At 41.7% G+C, this 23,913-nt stretch overlaps 1 protein-coding gene across 2 annotated transcripts in view; it reads right to left on the bottom strand.

The window, feature by feature from the left end:
- MAN1A2 (mannosidase alpha class 1A member 2) overlaps positions 1-4,067 on the bottom strand; it is a 166,654-nt gene extending 162,587 nt beyond the window's left edge. For both annotated transcript variants that reach the window (XM_025397250.1, XM_025397256.1), the window contains exon 1: positions 2,390-4,067. In XM_025397250.1, coding sequence (XP_025253035.1) covers positions 2,390-2,691 — 302 coding nt within the window. In that variant the 5' untranslated portion in view covers positions 2,692-4,067. The remainder of the gene's footprint in view (positions 1-2,389) is intronic.
- Between the last annotated feature and the right edge of the window lie 19,846 nt (positions 4,068-23,913).

Raw genomic sequence — 23,913 nt, 5'->3', positions numbered from 1 at the left:
TAATCAGTGGCAAACTAGGGTATGAATCTATACTGTCTGACTCCAGAACTTAAACACCAAATTATTATACTAATCTATTAATAAAGAAATACTAACAAGTATCTCTTAAGTACTGCAAATAAGAAATCATGGCCATGACTTATTTTCCATTATTTATCAGTTAAAAGTAACATTCCTCAGCTCTCTATCCTGTACCCTTACACGCACACACACTAAATTAAGATAAACTGACAATTTGTTTTTTCTAAATTAGGTAAGGTCTGATCCATACCCAAAATACATAGGATCTTAGTACCAACTGTAAAAATGCTATTTTTCTGAGTTATTTTTAAATAAGTTAATGTTTATACATTTGATATTTTGTTTCCACATTTGAAACATACACTTAATTTAAAATGTATTTCCTTGCTCAAAGTAAAAGAAAGTTTATTACTACAGACTCTTTTCTGATACAGTAAACAACAGCAAATAATACGCTAAAGCAAATGTAAACTGATATAACCACAGAAATATAAAGAGATAATACAAGGATCCTTTGCTACCTGAACTCTATTTGAATTCTCGTTTTCCAAAACTCAGGAACCGAACAGATTCCAAAAACTGCATTAGAATCTATCCAGACTCACATGTATCTCTTGCTATCCAGACTCTTACTAGCCAAAACTCAGGGCATGGCTCACAAACCACTCCTTGCTATCAGAAAAATAACCAATCTCTCATTCCAAACTCAGGAACCCACTAGTTTCAGATAGCTAAATACATATGCATATATATCCAAGGGCTTTATAAATTTAAGAATTCTTGTTTACACTATTTATACAGACTATTAAAAATGTGAATGAAAGGCACATATCTGTATTTTCATTCAAATTTCATATTTTAACTCCATTTACTGAGAATTTTTGTGTAAATGTTTTTCAACTACAATGTGGTCATATTTTAATCTTTTAGACCATGCAAAATGTGTTTTTTAAACTGCTTAGTACATGACAGATACTATTAATAATAGAGCTAAGTAATGTTAATGTGTGAGTGCTGTGAAACAGCTCTAAAAACAGCCTTAACACATTTTCTCAATATATTTCATAGGTTATACAAACATCATGGGAAATAAGATTTTCAAGGAAAACTACTTTCACTGTTAATTTTTCAATAACATATTTCACAGGTCATGTTAGTGTTTATTCTTAAAGTCACAACAAACACAGGGTAAAATTAAAGAAAGAAATCCAGTACAGTAGTTGAAAATGGGAAAAATTCCAAATTAACAACTACTCCATAAAGTTCACCCAAAAGTCAAAGAACCATCACACAAGTAATGAATTAACTAGGTTGAGAAAAAAAGAAAAACCAGTTCTCATAAAACAGTGCATTTTCCCAAATACTTAATGTAGGCTCACCTGTGAACCTAAGCTTTTTCGGTGCTTGACAAAAAGTTAAAACTATCATCAGATGGGAACTGAATTCAAGCATATGATTTTTTTCCCACATACTCAAGAATTATTTTAAGAAACAGGGAAAAGATGGCAGGTTTAAGAAAAGTCAACTACTTTCCCAAACTCTTCTTTTGAGTACAAATATAAAAATTATGAAAATTGTAACTAAAGCTCCCATTTTATCCTAGTTTGGCTATGCTCTCCCCAGAGCTCACTTTAGATTTAGTGATCTGAAAGAATGTGAACCCCTTAATCAACCAAATTCTAACAGCTGCTTGACACAGTCCATCTATTACATTAAAAGAGAGAGCAAAATTAAATTTTACAAAAGTAAGTCTTGTCTACAAGCCTCACAAAGTGCAATAACTTAGGATTCAATACCTTTTAACTGATTTCATATAGAGCACCAACACACATCCCCCAAAAAAGAACAAAAACCAGGATATTTTCACGTTAAGAAATGACAGGTATATTCTGCCCACGTTTGTCATCCTAAAAGGCTAAGATTCACCACTAAGCTTCAACTACAAGCCAGAAAACGAGAGCCCTCTGGGAGAGCAAACCCAAAAGAGCTGTCAAGGTTCAATGCTTTAATTTCACATGGTGGCACAAATGACTGACTGCAACACGTTCTTAATAAATGCAGGCACAGCTTATGTCACCCTTTCTTTAGGTTAAGTTTTCGTACCTCCCTTCCCAGATGTCCACATTAGACACAACTCTGAACGCAAATGTTTTTCTTATATAAAACCAAAGAGAAGAACGACTTAGATAGGACTCTATGAGTCCCTCCAGTCTATGGTTTTATTCAGCCTGTGTGGAAGTAACAATACAATTCCTACGACTCGGAAAATTACATTTTACTGCAAGGAGGAAAAAAAAGACAGATTCGATCCAATCACCGTACCTTGCTCTGCCAAATGTTAGTACCAGAACTTCTGAAATAAACAAACCTGTGTCTATGTTCATCGGGTCCATGGATCAGGAAGACTCCAGGGTTTTTAGCCCCTTTACCGGCATCTACATGTGGAATTAACACATCTTCTAAACCCAAATCAAAGCGTTTGTGTTTTGAAGAGTCTGGAAGGAAAAAGAATGCCCCAAAACACAGGGTGATGAAGGCACTAAGAATAAGGAGAAGAATAAACTTCTCAGAAAGTCTCAAGGTAGCCCTGTGATGTGGGAAGGAGGGCGGCCCCAGGTTCAGAGGTGGTATCCTACGTCCAGAGAGGGGCAGCAGGGCTGGGGTAGTCATCGTTTACGCTCTCGGAGAGAATACTTTAGAAAGTTCTCATCTTATGTCAAATGTACAATACATTGAACTGTCTTCAAAATCTTGGCCGAAATGGGAAAACTCAATTTCGCTCCTCTTAAAGGATTGTTGTGCTTTTTAAGAGGGCACGTCGTTCACGCCCGTCCATTTCCACTCAGAAACGTGTGTGACCTCCCCCAAACGATCACAAGTTTAGGTTCTGCGATATCCTCTTTAACATCTGTACTGCACTGGGTTATTACAAGCCTCCTCTTCATTCCCAGGGGTAGATCAGGCAAGCCACACTGCAGAAAAGCTGCAAGGTGGGTTCTTCCATTCCTGCACCTCGGTGAGATGCTCAAACGTAGTCTTCCGCCCCGAAAGGGAGCCTGGCGACATCCGAGAAGTTGTAGAAGGTTCACTTGATCTCCTCCGACGCTTCTATTCCAGAATCTCTTAACCTTAGCGGTGAAAAATATAAGGGTCTCCCACGGACGTCTGCGAACAGGGAGGAAGGTCTCCCACCTCGCTGGGAAGCCGAAGCAGGGGCGCTGGGCGAAGTAGCAGGAAGGAGTTCTCGGCCGCCCGCGCTTCCCGGCGCTGCCTGGCAGGAGCCCGGCGCCCGGCTGAGTTCTGAGGCTGCCCACTCGACGGGTGGCGCGAAGGGCAATCGCGTCCGAAATACCTGAGCCCGGCCAGCCGCCGCGGCCGCCGCCGCTGTTGCTACCGCACGAGTCTGTCAGGGAGCGGAACTTCCTGCTCCAGCGGCCACTGAGAAGCCCTGGCGTGTACCGGGGGAGGGGAAGCGCGGCGGCCGCCCCCGCCGAGCTCCTCCTCCGCCGCCGCCTCCTCCTCCTCCTCTCCGCGGCCGGTTCAGTGAACCTCGGCGCGTGCTCCCCGAGCTAGGCCGCCGGCCGCAGTGGCCGAGCCCCCGCGCCTAAGAAGCCGAGCCGCGGCCCACGCTCCGAGAGCCCAGGGCAGGCGCTGGCTCATTCCTCACTCAGCCCTGGGGCGGCGGGAGGCCCGGGGCGCGCGGGAGCAGCCGCGCCTCGGGCAGGCAGAGGTCGGCCGCGTCTCCTTCCTGCCCGGCCGCGGGGGCCTCTTTCGCGCCGCCTCCGGTGGCTCGCAGCTGCTCGCTCTGGCGGCGGCTGCCGAAGAGGCAGCGCACCCACGCCGCGCGGGGCTGCGGCCCGGTCCCGGTACCCTGCCTCCCCAGGCCTGGTGAGCGCAGCAGCTGCTGGGCCGACACCCGTTGGGCTCACGCCGGAGAGGAACCGGAGGGCGGGGGCGACGGGGCCCGGGCCGGCCTACCGGCCCCGACTCGCGAGTGGGCGTCCCCGGGCGGCGGAGTGTAAGGTGCGCGCGCACGCTCCCGGCCCCGCTGCCGCCGCCCCTCCCCCACCCCGCCCGGCCGCCCGGGCTCCGGCCTCTCGCCGCCGCCGGCTCCAGCAGCCCGAAAGCGTCCTGCTGCCTCCGCCGTCTGAGCGCGAAAGAAGAGAAGGTCGCCGATCGGCGCTGCCCGGAGAACTTCACCGGTGCCCAGGGCCTTGCCACCGCCAGTTCGTGGGGTTGACCCAGCGTTTAGGCGAGAGGGAGTGAGGGGGTGGGTCGCGAAGGTTTCGCTGTAATTTAGTGTCACGGGAGTTAACGGCTTCTGATGGCTTAGGTTAATGTTTAGTGTGATTCTGTGGAAGTCTTGTCTTCAGTGATAGATCATCAGGCCCGAGGATTCAGCAACAGGGTCTCAAACTTCCATGCAGCCCATCCTCACGAGGCTCCATTAATGGAGAGAGGGCGCACCAACATGTGCCATGTTTTGTGTTTAAAATAAAGTGGTGACCCTGCTCCTTCAGCTGGGCTTCCTTTCACAGGAATCTAGGTACCCCCGATATGACAGGCGCCTCTTCTTGGTTCAGTTTCTGGGGCACGTTCTATCATCTTCACACACCTCACCACCACTCTTCCCATAAAAGAAAAAAATAGGGATGAATAAGGAGGTGCTGAAACCCAAAAGGCAACAATATTGTTTACGTTCAGGCTTGAAAACATTCTGAATCAATTCTGTTCTCCATAGTATTGAGAAGAGCCATGTTGTGATTAAGTGCAAAAGATTTCCTTGCAAGATACATAGACTCATGCATCCGATTTACTTGCAGGTTGTTTTTGCTCTAATATTGTCATTCCGTGTACACATCCTTTACTGATGACTGGGAATTGGAGAGGAGGCCCTTAAATGTCAGGAGAGTAAGTCAGCCTTAGCTTAAAAATCAAGCAAAAAAATCTCATGTTCATTGGCACACTTGGTAACTACATTCCAGTCTCCCAGTCTGCACTATTTCTAGAAGCTCTGCATATCTGACTGCCTACCACATGACAAAAGAAGTCATTGTCATTGATCCTGCTTCAGCAAATAAAAAGTAAAAACGTTGAGGGTCACCTCTCACCAGTTTACCGAGGGAGACTGGTAAGCAAGGAGTGCCCAGTCCCTAGTGAGATTTACGGTGGACAGTTGTGAAGAGTATATGTAAAAAACTTTCAGCCTTCCCAATGTGTCTCTATAAAATGTGCCAAATTTAAGAATAAGTCTCTAATGTTGAGACTCTGTGAGCCAAAGGAGGGGGAAAGAAGAACACACTGTTTTCCTGCTGTTGAGATCATTATTTTCCATGAAGAGTTCACAGGGAAAGTAAATACTGAACTCTGAATGAAATAGCAAGTTATATAAGTCTTGGAAAGTAAATATTACCTAGGTCAACACCAGACTTAACCACAAGAGATTTCAATCATGAAACCTGACATAACGTAGTTGACAAGTGTAGCTTGAGCAAGTAAGACCTCAAGGCTGATGAAGACCCCTTTTTCTTTGCTTGTCTGTTTTGCAAAATTCATTTTTCCTTCATGAGAGTAAAAACAATTTAGGGGTTATTGCAGATGTCCAAATGCAGCCAGCAATTTTAAAGTCATTGATGATACCATCAGTTATACTCCTACACTACCAATGAAAATATTGTATATGTAGTATTACATATATCCACTCTTCTAAAGGCAAGTCTGAGTTTTTAAAGAATTGTGTTGTTTAAAAAAAAAAAAAAGCAAGTTGCAAATGTATTCATTATGATTATATGCACTTAAAAACACAAAAAGACAGAGAATATTTGAAAAAGATTGCACCTGTTCTGTTAAGATACTGGTATTACATATGATTTTCTGCATTGTGTTCTGTTGTATTATATTTACCATTAAATAAAAATTACAAAGGAATTGGTGCCTGAAAAAGTTAAGGTCAGATTTCAGATAGGTGGACTGAGTCGTATCAAGATGAACACACAGACCGGCCCATCTGAAGGCAGTCAGCAGAAACAGTATGCAGCCTGTTCTATGTATGTGTGTATGTGTGTGTACATGTACAATAGGGAAGGGTTTCATTCCAGAGAGTCTAAAGAGAGTATTTCATTTTCAAAGAGTAGTTAACCTTTGATCAGAGATTCCAAAGTGATGATTTCCCTTTTACAAATCCATATAAATTAATATTTTAGAAATCAGAATTAATAAATTACTAAACAAAATTTACTCCTACAGATTTACAGGACCACTCCTAAGATCCACTCGTGTATTGCAATATGGAAGTTACTTGTATTTGTTCAACCATATGTTTTCTATGATTGAAACCATTTTCACACCTATTATACACACAAACACACATGCACGCACACACACACACACGTAGCTCTGTTTTAAGTGAAACTGAAGTGCTACAGAAAAAAAAGCTGGTATGCAAAAAGAGGCTTTTGATTTACTTATGTAACCTGTTCCAACTGGTGCCCAAAATGTACAAGGAAGATAGTAGAGGAGAAATTACTGGACGTAACCATTGAATGTGTAGGGAAACAACAGGCTTCAGCCCTGCTCCTTCCGCTCTTGCTTTCCTCTATGAGGCATTTTCCTCAGAGGTCAGGGATAAACTGAGGTTCAGTGCTATGAAACCCTCAAGTGAGATCCATGAAAGTCAGCAAAGCCAAAAAGCTTGGATGCCTCTCTAAGCCAAAGTACTTGAGGCTCATTTGCTTATAAAAGACTCATTTGTTGGAGGACTACTATTTGACAAATCCTGTACTAGGTGCTAGAGATTTGGAAAAATAAGTCAGAATCCTTATGCTCAGTGAGTTTGCAGTCTGGTGTGGAGGAATAGATGAACACTGATAATTACAGGACGGTGGGAAGAATGCTGTTGGAGCAGTGTCACGGGCTTTATGGGAACACTGAAGGGGCCACCAGAGTGAGAGGAGGTGGATTGGGAAAGTGTCAGGGAAAGTTACCCAATCCAGGGTCACCTGAGCTGAGACTTGAACTATAAGAGAAGGATCATGCTTCAGCCTAGGGAACAGAGCATGCGCAGGCACCCATAGCTAGTTTTTCCTGCCATTTACGCAGAAAATTTCCTGCTCTACTCTTCCAGTAAATAGCTTGCCTGGCCCTAATCTGGCAACACTCTTGAGTTGGGAAAGTGAAAATGGTGGGGCAGTGCTTATTACATTGCAAGTAAAATGGGTTCAGAATGACTAATGGGTATTGCCAACATGTTTCTATAATCAGATAGATGGTATTTGTGCTTTCACAGGCAGTACCCTCTTATTTCAGGCAATGTTTTACCTCTTTCAATCCATTAATAAAATGAAGCTCTTTAAATGTATATGACGTACTGCACTAGGAGTCAAAAGACATGGATTTCAAACCTAGCTCAACTCCTTACTGAGTTTCCTTATTGATAAAACATAATAGTCCTTACCTATTTTATAGGACTGTTTAAAGATCCAAGAGCTATTGTTTCTAAAATACTCTAAAGACTTGTTTGTTCTATTCAAAATGATAGGTTGCTGATGGTTGTAGTGTTTGTGTGACTTGGAAACATGAAATTCCAGTTTGTCTAGCATCCCTTTAGAAAACTACCTTTTCCCCAGTCTTAGTCTATGGGTCTATATTGGGATGATCTCTCAACCACCCACCATAGCACTTGATCCCGTCATCAACTAGATCCAGGGATGCTAGCCAGATTTGACTAACCTGTGTTCCACATTTCCCTGGCCATAATGATTGGTTTGGAGAAGGGCAAGTGACTCAAACCAAGCTAATCCAAACCCTCCGTAGGTCATTTCCTAATGTCATCAGCAAAAGTGGTATCTCTTCCTTAGAATTACCAACCCTGAGCATGCTGTAACCTTAGAGCTGCTGATGGCCTTCTTGCCACCATGTGAGGACGTTTGCTACTAATGAAGCAAACAGAGAAGAAAAGAGCTGAAACACTGAGAGAAAAAGTATCCATGTGGTATCACTCGAGCCCCTGGCAAGGGTGGATCTGGGTCTTGTGGGGCTGGAAGCATACATAATTTAAGGAGTCCTCTTTAAGAAAAATAATACAAAATTACAAATACAAAATGAATTATAAAAGTGGATTTTAGGGCTGGTGTGGTGGCTCATGCTGTAATCGCAACACTTTGGGAGGCCAAGGCTGGTGGATCACGAGGTCAGGAGATTGAGACCATCCTGGCCAACACGGTGAAAACCTGTCTCCACTAAAAATACAAAAAGTAGCTGGGTATGGTGGCATGAGCTTGTCATCCCAGCTACTCAGGAGGCTGAGGCAGAAGAATCGTTTGAACTCAGGAGGCAGAGATTACAGTGAGCCAAGATTGCACCACTGCACTCCAGCCTGGCGACACAGGAAAAAAAAAAGTGGATTTTGCTAAACTGAATTCCATTACAAGTGAGTATGTCTTAGTAATGCTGCGACCACACCAACACCACCCAACCCATGCGACCACCAATGGAGCAGTGTGACAGATAGGAAATCAGAGTAGAAAAGAAACCACAATCTTAACGAATCATGATTGAAATATTTTATTTTTACAAGATTTAGAAAAACATGATTATGTAAACACGTTGCTAGGACCTCTCCCAGAGCCTAAGACAGGACCGAGCAATTAGTAACCCGGAAATTTAAACTTCAATGAACTCATTGTAAATCTACTTCTCTGAATCCAAGTATATCTAAGGCTAGTTCATCTTTTGAACTTCTCAGTTATATAAGCCTATCAATTTCTTTTTCAGTCAGAATTAGTTTCTATGGCTTACAATCGAGTCTTGACTAATACACAGCGTGCCTTTACGTGGAGGTACTGTGGCTGGTAGTAGTATGTGAAGTTTCAGTCATTTTACAAGTATAAATGATCAGGGACTAGGAAGAACCCGCTCTTTCAGGTAGGCAACAAGCTTGGGCCAGGGACGAAAGCAGAACAAAACCAGCAGAGAAGATGTCTCTTTGGTCAGCCAGGGGAAGAAAACCTAAAATTGGGAGAGCTGGACGGATGTGACTGCAGAGATACATCAAACCTAGCAAACCCTACAGTAACCTTCAAAGCTGGATCCTCATATCCACCTTTATGAAAAGGAATTTGACTCCAAAAGAGGTTAGGAATTCTTTATAAATCCTTATATTAAAATAATTTTTTTTTTTTTCCGGAGACGGAGTCTCGCTCTGTTGCCCAGGCTGGAGTGCAATGGCTGGATCTCAGCTCACTGCAAGCTCCGCCTCCCGGGTTTACGCCATTCTCCTGCCTCAGCCTCCCGAGTAGCTGGGACTACAGGCGTCTGCCACCTCGCCCGGCTAGTTTTTTGTATTTTTTAGTAGAGACGGTGTTTCACCATGTTAGCCAGGATGGTCTCGATCTCCTGACCTCGTGATCCGCCCGTCTCGGCCTCCCAAAGTGCTGGGATTACAGGCTTGAGCCACCGCGCCCAGCTAAAATAGTTTTAAATCCACTCTAGACAGCTAGTTTGAAAATATGTTTCATTGACTTATATGTTCATTCATTATTATTGAGCACTCACTCTTTGTTGGTGTTAGGCTGTGTTTTAGGCATCCAGAGATGAATAAAACATGAGAGGCAGCTGTATATGATGAAAAGAACATGGACTCTGGAGCTGGAGAAACCTGGGCCTAATCCTGACATTTACTTGTACAATCTTGGAAACAAAGGAAATCTTACTTGTTCTTAATTTATTCATCCATAAAATCAGGTTAAAAATACATACCTCATAGGGTTGTTATGAGGATTAAACTCAATAATGTATGTATGTGATAGTACTTCTCCCCATAGTTGGGATTCAATAAGTATTAAGTATTGTTTTTATTATAGGCATTAGAAAAAGTAAGAGTTGGCAGATAAAGAGAGGAGGGAAGAGCTTTTGAAAATACTTAGAGGGACCAGGTGAGGTGACTCACACCTGTAATCCCAGCTTTGGAAGCCTGGGCAACATGGTGAGACTGTATCTCTACAAAAATAAATTAAAAATTAGCCAGGCACGGTTGTGTGCACCTACAGTCCTAGCTACTCAGGAAGCTGAGGTGGAGGATAGCTCGAGCCCAGGAGTTCAAAGTGTAATAGAGCAAGTCCTTGTTTCAAAAGAAAGAGAAAAGAGAGGGAAGAGAAAGGAAAGGTAGGGGAGGAGGGAAGGGAAGGAAAGGAGAGAAAGGAAGAGAAGAACGGAAGGGAAGGGAAGAAGGGAGGGGGGACAAGGAATAGAGGAAAGAGAAAGGGCATGGCATGTGTTAAGGGAACCTCCTCTCCCATAGCTTGAGCCCAGGAGTTCAAGGCTGCAGTGAGCTAAGATCGTACCACTGGACTCCAACCTGGCAAGACCTTGTCTCAAAAGAAAGAGACAAAAGGGCCAGACGCAGTGGCTCACGCCTATGATTCCAGCCCTTTAAGAGGCCGAGGTGGGAGGATCACCTGAAGTTGGGAGTTCGAGACCAGCCTGACCAAGGTGGAGAAACCTTGTCTCTACTAAAAATACAAAATTAGCCGGGCATGGTGGCACATGCATGTAATCCCAGCTACTCAGGAGACTGAGGCAGGAGAATCTCTTGAACCCGGGAGGTGGAGATTGCAGTGAGCCAAGATTGCACCATTGCACTCCAGCCTGGGCAACAAGAGCAAGACTCAGTCTCAAAAAGAAAAGAAAAGAAAAAAACAAAAGAGAGGTAAAGAAGAAAGGAGGGAAGGAGGGAGGGAGGGAGGGAGGGAAAAAGACAAGACTTAGAGGAATGAGAAAGAGCGTGGCCTGTGTGTTAAGGTGTTAAGGGAACTTCCTCTCCCTTGGCACCATGTTTCCATGGGAGGAGAGGGGAATTTCTACTGGAGTACTAGTTCTGTCTTCTTATACCACTATTCTTCACATTCAGGAGTGAGTTACTTGATTGGTGAGTACTGTTACATTAATTAACTCATAGTTCTTGACTGGGTGGAACTAATCTAATAAATTCATTCTTTTTTTTTTCGCTTTCTGCCCTAGATCACTGCAATGATCTTGGTTAAACACGTTAGGCTGCAGACCCAAACTTCCCCTTTATTGGGTTGTTTCAAGGCTAGATTCTGCGGGGGTTGAGAGTCAGCAGAGAATGTTGGCAAGCCCTTTTGGGTTACAGATCTAGAACCTAGTTTTATTAGCTCATCTTTAATGAAGCATAAGGGCAGATAGATATAGATATAATATAAATACCAATTTTTTTGAGTCTCTATTTGACTTTTATCTGTTGTCTTATTTCATCCAAAGTTGGGGGTTGGGAGACAGGCGTGCAATTTATTGACCCTCTGGAAACTGAAAGTAGTTCATTACGGCTAGAACATAAACTGTAAGGTAGCGATGGTGAGAGGTAAAAATAGAGAAGTACACACAGAAATATATCTACTCAACTTGGTGCAGTAACACCATGGTTTCATCTACTCCTTTTCCTCCACACAAAGAGAAATGATGGCTAAAAAATAGAGAAAACCAAAAAGACATAACCAGGCTCAAGAACAAAATGATCATTTTCATGGATCTAAAGTGGAACCAAACAGAAAGCATTCAGCAAGGCTGAAGCTACAAACTCACGAGGGTCTCGGGTTCAAAAGCCAAGATTATTGTCTCCTGCAAGGTGAAAGGAATTACAGATGCTTCAGTTGAGAGCCGGAGCCAGGCTTAGTACTTGAAGCCAGGAACTCGTGAAAGGTGGCTGAAAATAAACCACTGCCAATCCACTACCTGGGAAAGTAGAAGAACAAAGACACAGCCTTGGAATCAGGAATGAAGTCAAGCAGCTGGCCATGTGGTTTGGCCTGTGGCATCACTAGGAATAGCAGCATCAAGATGTCAGCTTTAGATCTAATTCTAGAATGGAGGTCTGGGGAGACACGTGAAGGCAAAATCACTAAGCATGGAGAGGTGAGCCCAGAGGGAGTGAGAAAAAATAAACAAACTAAAACAAAATAGGAAAAAGCAAATAAAAACTTCCCCTCAAAATGAGCCTGACCACCAAGTTTCAACACATAAAAATATCTAATACTATGAAAGATAGCCAACAAAATGAACACTCAGAGCATGTATTCCCTCCAGATAAAAATAATTCTATGGAACTATCTGGCAAATATTTTTAAATTAAATATTTTTGAATTTGATATTTTATAAGTGGATGCATAGCACCCATTTTGAAAGGACAAGAAATTAAGGAACATATACAGGCTGAATTAAAAAACAGGTAAATATGAAAAAGAACTAATAAAAATTTGAAAAATAAAAATATGGTCATTGAAATCAAAAGATATCTGGAGCTAACCAAAGTTGAAGAGAAAAAGTAGTGAATTAAAGGGATGTACTAAAGAATTCACCCAGAACAGAGTTTAGAAAAATAAAGGGATTTTTTTTTTTTTTTCGGCCGGGCGCGGTGGCTTACACTTGCAATCCCATCAATTTGGGAGGCTGAGGCAGGCAGATCACGAGGTCAGGAGATCGAGACCATCCTGGCTAACACAGTGAAACCCCGTCTCTACTAAAAATACAAAAAATTAGCCAGGCGAAGTGGCAGGCGCCTGTAGTCCCACTACTCGGGAGGCTGAGGCAGGAGAATGGCGTGAACCTGGGAGACGGAGCTTGCAATGGGCCAATATCGCGCCACAGCACTCCAGCCTGGGCGACAGGGCAAGACTCGGTCTCAAAAAAAAAAAAAAAAAAAAAAAAAAATTAATTAAATTAAATAAATAAAAATAAAGATATTTTTAAATGTGAAAGAAAATTTCAGATTCCTGGGGTTAGACTGAGTGTCTCCAACATATGTGTAATAGAAGTTCTGGAAGGAAACACTGAAAGGAAGAGTAGAGAAGAAAAAGAAATGGCCGGCAGGGTTCGGTGGCTCAGGCCTATAATCCCAGCACTTTGGGAGGCTGAGGTGGGTGGATCACCAGTTCGAGACCAGCCTGACCAACATGGTGAAAACCCAGCTCTACTAAAAATACACAAAATTAGCTCGGCATGGTCGCTTGAACCCAGGAGATGGAGGTTGCAGTGAGCCGAGATCATGCCGTTGCACTCCAGCCTGGGCGACAAAAGTGAAATTCCGTCTTAAAAAAAAAAAAAAGAGAGAAATGGCTGAGGTTTTCTAATGAAAACATCAGAGCATCATGTGTACTGAGCACATAAAGATAAGCTAACACTTTTGTCACATTATAGTGAAAGCACAGAACAATAAAGATAAAGATAAAATCACAAGTTACCAAAGGGAAAAAATACTGATTATCTACAAAGGAACTTTAACTAGATTCCTCAAAACAACAATAGAAACAAGAAGACAACTAAATGATAGAAGTGCTGAATGAAACACTATCAAACAAGAAATTGATTTCCAGATAAACTACCATTTAAGGGAAAGGACAAAACAAACATTTTCAATCATAAAAGACTAAGGGAGCTTACTACCAACAGACCGACACCAAAGAACTACTAAAGGAAAATAAGCCCAGAGGGAAAACATATGATATAAGAGATACTTGTGAGGGAAGAAATTAAAATATGTGGTAGAATTAAAAATAACCACTTTTTGTTTAAAAAAAAATAACAAGAGGGAAGGAAGTGTAAAATGGGTAAAGTAAGCTAAGGACTTTGTCATATCTGTTTGGAAGAGGGCTAGAAATAATGACTTTGTCTGAATACTTTGGTTTTTGTTTTGTTTTGTTTTGTTTTGTTTTTTTAGAGACAGGATCTCACTATGTTGCCCAGGCTGGCTCTGAACCCCTGGGCTCAAGGGTCCTCTGGCTCACTCAGCCTCCAAAGTAGCTGGGATTATAGGAACAAGCTACACTGCCTGGCTTCTCTGAATGCTTTGTACTTAAAATAGTTTATATTGATAAAAATATCACTTAGAGCTTCTAAATAAGCAGAGAGGAAAGAGTGGCCAAGTGTTGGGGAGATGCAATATAGAAAACTGGTAACTTAACCGAAAATAGAAAAAGTTTTAAAAAATAAAGTTATAGGCCAGGCGCAGTGGCTCATGCCTGTAATCCCAGCACTTTGGGAGGCTGAGGCGGGCAAATCACGAGGTCAGGAGATCGAGACCATCCTGGCTAACACGGTGAAACCCCGTCACTACTGAAAATACACACACACAAAATTAGCCAGGCATGGTGGCAGGCACCTGTAGTCCCAGCTACTCTGGAGGCTGAGGCAGGAGAATGGTGTGAACCTGGGAGGCAGAGCTTGCAGTGAGCTGAGATGGCTCCACTGCACTCCAGCCTGGGCAACAGAGCGAGACCGCTCCCAGTTATAGCAAAGAAAACAAATATACAAACAAAGTAGAATTAATTTCAAATCTGTATTAATAAGCACAATAACTAAATAGATCTAAATTACGTTTAAAAGACAGAGATTATCAACTTGGCTTAAAGCAACACAAAATTAGGCCAAGTGTGGTGGCTCATACCTGGAATCCCAGCACTTTGCGAGGCTGAGGCAGGTAGATCGTTTGAGCCCAGGAGTTCAAGACTAGCCTGGGCAACATGGCAAAAACCCATCTCCACAAACAATAGAAAAGTTAGCCCAGTGTGGTGGCACTTGCCTGTAGTTCCAGCTACTTGGGAGGCTTAATGAGAGAATCACTTGAGTCCAGGAGGTTGAGGCTGCCGCTGCACTCTAGCCTGGGAGACAGAGCGAGACCCTGTTTCAAAAAAAAAAAAAAAAAAGACCACAAAACTAAACAAAAAGTCTTGATATGAGAGAATAAAAAGAGATGAATTATCAAAACACACACAAAAAGAAAACTGATGAAACATTACTAATATCAGACAAAAAAAGTCTTTAAAATCAAATATATTAATAGAAATAGAGGGTCACTACCAAGAAGTTTAAGGCACCTAACAACACAGCTTTCTATTACAGAAAGCAAAACCTCTAGAATTACCAAGATAAATTGACAAGCCCACCATATGAATGAGAGAGTTTAACAATCAGAAACAGCTAGATCAAGCAGACAAAAAGCAAGTAATAGAGATTGAATCATACAGGGCCTGAAAGAGGCCACATTAAGTAGTTGGGTTTTATTTTGAGAGCAGTAGGAAGCCATGAAAGGGTTTTAAGCAGAGGAATGATTAGATCAGATATGCATTTTTAGAAGAATCATTCTGGCTATAAAATGGAAAAGGACTTCAGGGTGGTCAGACTACATAAAGGCAGAGAAACCCGTTAGAAAACTTCCTGTCATCTAGCATGGAAATATTCATGGCCTGAACTATAGCAGTATTATTGGCAAAGAAAGAGCAGGCATTTAAAGAAGCATTCAGATAACGTAGTTGATTTGATGGCAGGGGAGGGGATCAAAGATAACGTACATAGTTCTACCCTAGACAACTTGATACATGGCATTGTGGAGGGAAAGCATATCTGGTGGGTAGGGGAGAGAAGAAGATATTGCTTCCCCTTGTTTTTGATTATAGCACTTAACTGCTAGTCCCTCAATTCTGACATTCAAACTTGTTCATTAAAAAGTTAAATTATATTCAGTACACAAGGAGTATGTAAATCAATTTTTAAAAATATCTATCTAAAAGCATTCTATTTTAAACTATTGAGGCTTAGGGGATTTTTCAATCATCTAGAGGAAATCACACCTTAAGAATGTCAGAAACATGTGTGTATATTCTAAATAATTTTTCAAATAGTAATGATAGTTCTTTACAATTATGTTTTTATTACAGCTTTTTTTTCTTTTTTTTTTAAACGAAGTCTCTCTTTGTCACCTAGGCTGGACAGTGGTGCAATCTCAGTTCATTGCAACTCTGCCTCCTCAGTTCAAGCGATTCTCCTGTCTCAGTCTCTCGAGTAGCTGGGATTAAAGGCGCCCACCACCACGCCCGGCTAATTTTTGTATTTTTGGTAGAGACAAGGTTTCACCATGTTGGCCAGGCTGGTCTCAAACTCCTGACCTCAGGTGATCCACCTACATCAGTCTCCCAAAATACTGGGATTACAGGCGTGAGCCACCGCACCTGGCCAGCTTTTCTTACTTTCCTATACATAATGGATTTTCAAGCACTCCTGTATGCCTAACTCCTGAGGTAATAAACCCATCATGACTTTGCTTTCCGTTGTGTACAGCTGCTGTTAGCATCAAGTAAATCCAATCTGTTGACCTGTGAATTCTTATAGTCACAGATTTCATAGCACATACATTCCCTTCTTTTTCCTAGTTGCTATTAATTACCTTAAACTAATGTTTGAGTTTACAATGTGTGTTTATCTATCAGAAATGATTTTGCATTGACTGGAGTTAGGGAGATGGGTACATATTATACAACCAAACTGAGGTTACTTATAAATGCTGGAAATTAAGGAGCTATTATTCCAAAGGTACTTTACTTATTATCTTCCAGCATGAAGAAGGTTTAAAGGACTTACAGATTTCTAATTATTAATTTTAAGGTTTTGTATTTATTTTATAGCAATTCCAAAATGCAAATGAGATATACATTTTAAAGTTCCAAATGTGCTGTGCAACTGTAGCCTATTAGGCTAAAAAGTTGAGTAAAGTTAGCCTGTGATGCAGAACAGGACTGCTCAAATAGTCACAAAACCTTTTGGTTTGGTTTAATTCCCATTACAGGGAATTTTTTGGAAGTCTGAAGACTGGAAGTTTCCTGGTAGTAATAGAGCCCCAATGAGATGTTTAACTCTAGTATTGCCTCTTGAATGATGATAAAGATGCATTTTGAAATGACAAAATCTTTTTTGTGTCTGACTTTTAATGTTAACACTTAGTTGAGGACTGATATTGCATTAAATTTCACACACACAGAGTCCGCTCTTTATTATGAGCCATTATCATATAATTTTGCTCCAGACCATATTGCTTCTTCAATTGCAGCCCTTTCCACTGAAGGGTAGTGCAAGCAAAATAGCAAGGTGGGCTCTTCTCCTTTAGTGACAATCATTGTATTTTGTCACCCAACCCAAAGCATCATTTCATTCTCATCTGCTACATAGACATCACTCCCTTAATGGAGACATGCTAAAAACACAGAGGTCCTGCTATCAAGATGTTGTAGGCTTCTTCTTCTCCATAATGTAAGCTGAAAGAACAGATGCACTAGCTTCTCTGGTATTTTTCAAAATTATAATCACTTAATGGTTTTAAACAGCATAGACAAAATTAGGCCATGAGAATAAAATTATAGTTCTTTACATTTCCAGTTGAGCCAGAAATGTATTACGGTTGGGTGGTTTTTCTTTTTATATTTGTTGGTAGTTTTTCCTTCTGATCTTCATGTTTCCTAGAAATGTATATGCAAGAAGGGAAGGAAGGAAGAGAGTGATGCACCGGTGGATGTGAATAATACACAAGATTTACACATGCTACTCAGAAAAATTCATCAAGATTCAAAGATAGAATCAGCATCCAACAGGAAAAAAAATTAATTGCATTTTCTCAGAAGCAATGTTAGTCATAATAACATAACATATAACATAATAGCAAGTAACTTGGAAAGGTCTTTTAGTGCTTTCTCTTATTTTTCAGCAAGATATTCACAATGTCCCCACAAGATGATGACTATCTTTTTTCTATCAATTTGGGTAAAACAAAGACTCCTCAAATGTCTGTCTTGCTATTTCATACAAAGTTGTTTTCTGCCTCTAAACTGAACCTCTCTTCTGCCTTAACTTCTCTATCTACTAATTTCTGTAGGCAACAGGGAAATGGGTCAGTCACAGTGGCTCCTGGGCATCAGGTTCACTTAGGGTAATATAATAGTAGAAGAAGGAATTAATTCTACTGTATATATAAAAGCAAAGCTGGAGACCCCAAGGTAACCAATCAAACTATGCAAGGCATAAAGATAGAAAAAGGAGTATTGGGGAGCAATCCAAATGCAACCTGTAGGGAAGATGAACCAAGGAGCACAGAGCTGAGAGTGAATTATGGGTGAGGGACACAGAGAGAACTAACTTAAGCCAGGTCATAACCTCCTATAAAAGATGGGTCTCTTGATAATGCTGAGGCTAGGAACTATAGACCCCCAAATATGCTTATTTCTAATTAAATTACCAAATAGGAAACATTTAAATCCCAAGACTTCATGGAAGCATTCATTCATTCTACTAACTTAATTTATTACCATTATCATTATTGATGTCAGACATTCTTTACCTTTCACAGGCAGGTAAAAGACCTCCATCCAATTAGCCCATTCCAGGGGTTCTCAATTCTATCTGTATATCATAATCACCCATGGAGTTTGTTTTGTTTTGTTTTGCTTTTAAATCTGTATGTCTCAGCTTCTTCCCTAAGCTACTAAATTAGGATCTCCTAGAGTAGAACCTGGTCACAAAATGAACCCTAAGGTGCTTCATTAGGAACAAAAGACTGCCACAGTGTCACTGCCATTCACCTTTGGCTGAGCCTTTATGGAGCTCTCTCTACAGGGGAGCCAGGATTCAGGCTTGGGTGAAAAACAAAAAAAAATCCACCTACAGGCAGTGACTCCACTGCCGTGATGGATCACAAGGTTTGAGTGGGGTGCCTTTGCTTACTGCTCCATTGAAGGTAACCAGCTTTACAACATCTGGTTGTTTGGCAAAGGCATAGAGGTAATGAGTCAAAAGCACTGGGGGCGGATGTGGTAGGTTTATTTCTGAGATTGCCCATAAATGGTCTTGATTCATATGTTACCAGAGAACAGAACTGTGGCTTAATTTTCATAATTTACATAAATGATTTCATGAACTTTTGGAAGTTCTAAATTTTCAGCAATGATGGGAGGACTCCTCCCAGGAGTCTGGGGTAGAGGACTATGAATAAGAGCATAGACTCTAGGCCCACACTGCTCTGAGATTAAGTGCTGACTCTAGTACCTACTTGCTGTGTGAGCATACATATCTTCTTTGTGTTTCAATTTCCTTATCTGAAGCATTAGGAATAATTGCTCCTCGCTGATAGGATTATTATGAAGACATATTGAGTCTGTACCTCACCAGCTCAAGAAAATAGTCTGGCACCAAAGTGTTAGGTGTACAGAGCCAAATGATGTTATTAGGAGAGATGTTTCATCCCCTCTGAGACACCAGGATCCTACAGTGGATCTCCATATGCATCTACACATACACACACACATGCCATGTCTGGTTTTTTTTATTTTTTATTTTTTTTTTAGAAGGAGTCTTGCTTTGTCACCCAGGCTGGAGTGCAGTGGCGCAATCTCTGCTCACTGCAACCTCTGCCTCCTGGGTTCAAGCAATTCTTCTGCCTCGGCCTCCCGAGTAGCTGGGACTACAGGCAGCTGCCACTATGCCTGGCTATTTTTTGTATTTTTAGTAGAGACCATATTGGCCAGTCTGGCCTCGGCTATGTCTTACTTGATGTGTTGGGACCCAATTAGAGCTGCCCCTCAGCTCACATTAGAGCACAGGAACGTGAAACAAACTTGGAGGAGCCTTGCGTCCCATTCCTTTTTGGAAAACTCTAATCGGGGAAATGAACATCATCATCCCCAGAACCTATTATTACTGCTTTGCAAAATATTCGAGAGTCTGACAGCACAATTCCTCAAATAAATTCAAATTCAACCTAACAATCCCCAGGCAGACACAGTGGCTTTCTGCCCTGAAAGCCCACAGTATTCTGCCTGTGCCCTTATTTATCACATAGCACTTAGCACTATAGCAAACTCCCTGTGATTCCCCCAAAGTGCCTTGCTCTTTTCTGCCCCTGGGCCTTTGCAGAGGCTGTTCTTTCTGCCTGGGATGACTGTGCCACTCCACACCCTCTACATTGTGACATGGAGTTGCAATTGCCTATATACTTGTCAGCCTTCCGCTCAGCCTTGCTAACCCCACAGGCTAGCAGCTCTGTGAGGTCCAGGATGGGGTCGGTCTCACTGACCTTTATCCCCTCAGCACCTAGTACAGTGAATAAGAGGCAATCCAAAAATATTTGAGGAGCAAATAGGTAGATAGTGCTAACTATTGATGGATTAGGACTCTGCCACTTGAAGCTGTTAACTGAAAACAGGCTACTTAACTTCTCTCATCCTCAGTAAAGTAGAGCTAAAATAACTTTCTTATAGGTTCTTGCAACGACTAAAAGAGTATGAGGAAAGCAGCTGGCAGAGTTAGCGTTAACAGTCAGTACAGGTTTTATAAAGCAGCATAGCCAAGTGCAACCAAACCTTTCAATTTCCTAATTGTGTCCCCTTTCTTATTTAGTAAAAACGGATGTTACAACTATAATTGTAGCTATCAAAACCCCAGAAAACAGGGGAGACCGGATGAAAGGTCAGTGGTTACTGCTCTGCAATTCTCTCAGGTAGGCATTATTAATACTGATTTATATTCATTAGACAACGTATAGAGACCAGGCAGAGCATAAAGGGAAAATCCCCAACTGATAGCTCAGCCTGCCTTCATGCCAGCTCCTCTACACAGAAATTAACCCAACACAAAAATCAATATTTGCAGGACCAAAGTAAAAGATATAATTTAAAGTCCAACTGCACGTGCCTATCTACTTGCCGAAGCAAGAACTTAGGCACAAGGACAAAATAACTGTCAATCTCATCCCAGATGCTATTTAAAAAATCCATATCTATTTGCTTTTTTTTTTTAAGACAAGGTCTTGCTCTGCTGCCCATACTGGAGTGCAGTGGCATGATCACGGCTCACTGCAGCCTTGACCTCCAAGGCTCGAGATCCTCCCACCTCATACCCCTAAGTAGCTGGGACTACAGGCTTATGCTACCACATCTGGCTAATTTAAAAAAAAATTTTTTTTTGGTTGGCATGGAGTCTCACTATATTATCCAGGTCTCAAACTCCTGGGCTCTAGCAATCCTGCGTTGGCCTCCCAGAGTGCTGGAATTACAGGTGTGAGCAACTGCACCTGGCCTCTACTTGCTTGTGATGATAATATTTAACATTATTTTATGCCAGGCAATTTATATACATTGTCTCTTTGGATTTTCAGAACATAGTTATTTCCATTCTAGAGAGAAGGAAACTTGGGGCTGTCACAGGAACTGTAGAGTTCTAGAAATATACCACAATCAATTGGTCAGTAGAAAACCAGCCTGTCTGGCCAGACAACCTGAACTCATAACCACTGCGCTGAACTCACCTCCCAAGATGCCAGCCTTCTCTCCCACTGGCATGGCAGGTCTAACCCCTCTCTGCCCCCCAGCTTCCCATCCTTCTGACTCTCATTCTGAAGTCTGGTTTCCTGAGGCTGAGCTCTTCTAGTCCCTGAGCTAAGCAGCATCTCTGTCAGTCGGATTAATCCGGGTGATATTTACTGCTGGTTCACAAGACGTATGGACTGTAGGGAACCAGGCCCTTGCCCTTCTCACAGTGAAGACAATTGCAGTGATTACATGGCAGGATCACACGGGGTGTCCCCATCTCTGCTTATTTAGGCACCCAGGCCCCAGCAAGCTCCCTCACTAAGGAAGCACAGCCACTCAGGAGATGCAAGAGACTGCTAACTGGCAGTGTGAGCTTATCAGGGAAACAGAGCCAGGAATAAGGTAGTTATTAGGGGCATGTGTTCCCTGCATTAGGGCTAAATGATGTGGATTCTGTTAGGTAGCAGGCTGCCACGTCCATTCCACTTGCACTTGTATCTTTCTCCCTTTGAAGTGCAGCCTCTCTCCATCTCCCCACCTGTGAGGAAAGGTGCTCTGGGCTTTACATTGCAAATAATGGATATCTTGTACTGCAGAAAATACCAGTAGTCCTAATTAACAGATCTTAGAACATCATAACAATCTCATTTCCTCATACCACATCCAAACATGTTTAAAAGGATACTTCTCTCTGGAATGACAAAATTATAAAGTTTACACCGGTTTGAATGCTATTTTTAAAAACGAGCATAATGAGGTCTATTCTCTAAGTGTTGACCATTTATTCTCTACACACTCCCTCCACCACTGCCCCAGTCCCTCACAGATAAGAAGATGAGGAATGGCCATATAATGTTGTTTAGAATACTCTCAAACCCGCATTTGGTACTGATTCTGCAGGTGGAATGTTTGTTTACTAAGAAAAACCCTGTTTCATTCCAATCATACATTCCCTTGGTTCCATTTCCTAGAATGAGCAGGAGAAAATGAAATCAAATATCACTGCATTTCTCTCTTTTTTTTTTTTTTTTCTGCATGAGGTTAGCAGAGAAGAGAATCTGCTTTTCAAAGCAATTGCATCTGTGGCAACTAGTCGGAGTCTAAGACTGTCAGTCCCCAGCTGGTCTCAAGGTAGTCACTGAAGCAGTGAGCTGTGCCCAAGACCTTTCCCTGATTTAGCTGTTATTCTAGAGAGAAAACCCACACAAGAAAAGATCACAGAAGAGGCACTGGCAACAGATTTTTTCAGGGAAGAGGACGGTGGGTATGGGAATGGGGGTGCAGAGGTTGAGGATTTTAATCACAGATTTTTTCCTAAAGAATTTTGCAGTGGCAAAATGAGCTAGAAGATAGGTTGGTATTGATATTGCTAGATCCAAGAGGTAATAGAAACATGTCCCTCACCCTCTCCTACACACATACCCACCTCCCTCCAACACCCAGCTATTTCTGCCCTAGTTTTTGCTTTCGCTTTGGAGGAAATTTTTCTTATGTCAGGTGTATAAATATAATTATGAAACACTGCCTGTTTCTCTCATCCCACAGTGAAGCTACCTTCATGCTGAAACAAAAGAAAACTTGATTGTTGTGTTTGTCTCCCCCACAAAGGGATGTTAAGATTAGTTGCTGAATTTAGTAGTCTCTAAATTGCTTAATGGCAGTGTTTTTTTATTTTTTTATTTTTTGAGTCTTCATAAAAATAAGCCCCATTTAGCCAGGATACAGCTTTTAACTGAAGTAAATCCTATCTTGCCTAAAGTGATGAAAGACAAGTGAGTCCATAAGTTTGACTTCCCCTATTTAAAATTCTTCCATATCCACAAAGAATACATAAATCTTTATGGAATGACCTATTAACTGCCTGCTGGTGGGACCAAGCTTTGGGCTTTGTTTCACTTATAAAATAAGGTCACTCTGCTTTTGGTAAAAATTGATGTAGCTGCTTTGATAATTAAAACCTACAGAGTCGTGAAGAGATGATATATTTAAACCTCTAAAAAATAATGTGGAAGCTATAAAATTGCAAAAGGAGAAGGCATAAGGGTCTCCTGTGGCTGCTCATCAGATCAAATATTAGTAATAGGGTATTTATGTCACTTTTTAATAAAAAATTTGTAAAAAAAATTTGAAAACTTTAAATTCAAGCCCTGAACCACCTGTCATCTGGCTCCATTATATAAGATCACCGATAGAGAGGGCTACATTTCTGAGGGTATCATTTAAATAAATGCATAATATAAATTCACTGATGATGCCAGTTGAGGAGCCAAGACTCAAAGTGAATCATCTTGGCCCTTAATGTGAGTTTTTACCCATAGATACATCTACTCCTTGCAAGCTTGTATGCCCCAACCCACTATGTGGGTTCTATCTTTTTTTCTGCTGTAATTAGAGCAAGTAGCTTCTGACTTAAGTGTGAGAAATCCATCTCAACAAGCACTACCTAAAAATGAAATCCAACAAATGCTTGGGCAAGTTAATTAATCTTTTTGTGTCTCAATTTCTTCCTTTCTAGAATGGGACAGATGAAGATAACAAGTACAGGTAATAACGAAATTGATCATGATAATGACAGGCATCTTGTGAGTATTGATACATGTCACTTTTTTTCCTTGCCCACCCCTCAACATCTGTATCCTAGTCTCCCTTCATGCCCATCATTTAATCTCATGATCGCAGTGTGTCATCCCATGTAATTCTGCCTACAGGGAGAGAGTATACTGGTGGTACCAGCAACTGCATTCTTTCCGGTTCA

The sequence above is a fragment of the Theropithecus gelada genome, chromosome 1 (genome assembly GCF_003255815.1).
Source record: "Theropithecus gelada isolate Dixy chromosome 1, Tgel_1.0, whole genome shotgun sequence".
Lineage (NCBI taxonomy): Eukaryota > Metazoa > Chordata > Mammalia > Primates > Cercopithecidae > Theropithecus > Theropithecus gelada.
The sequence above is the reverse complement of the archived record's forward strand: the minus strand, read 5'-3'. Positions and strand labels throughout refer to the sequence as shown.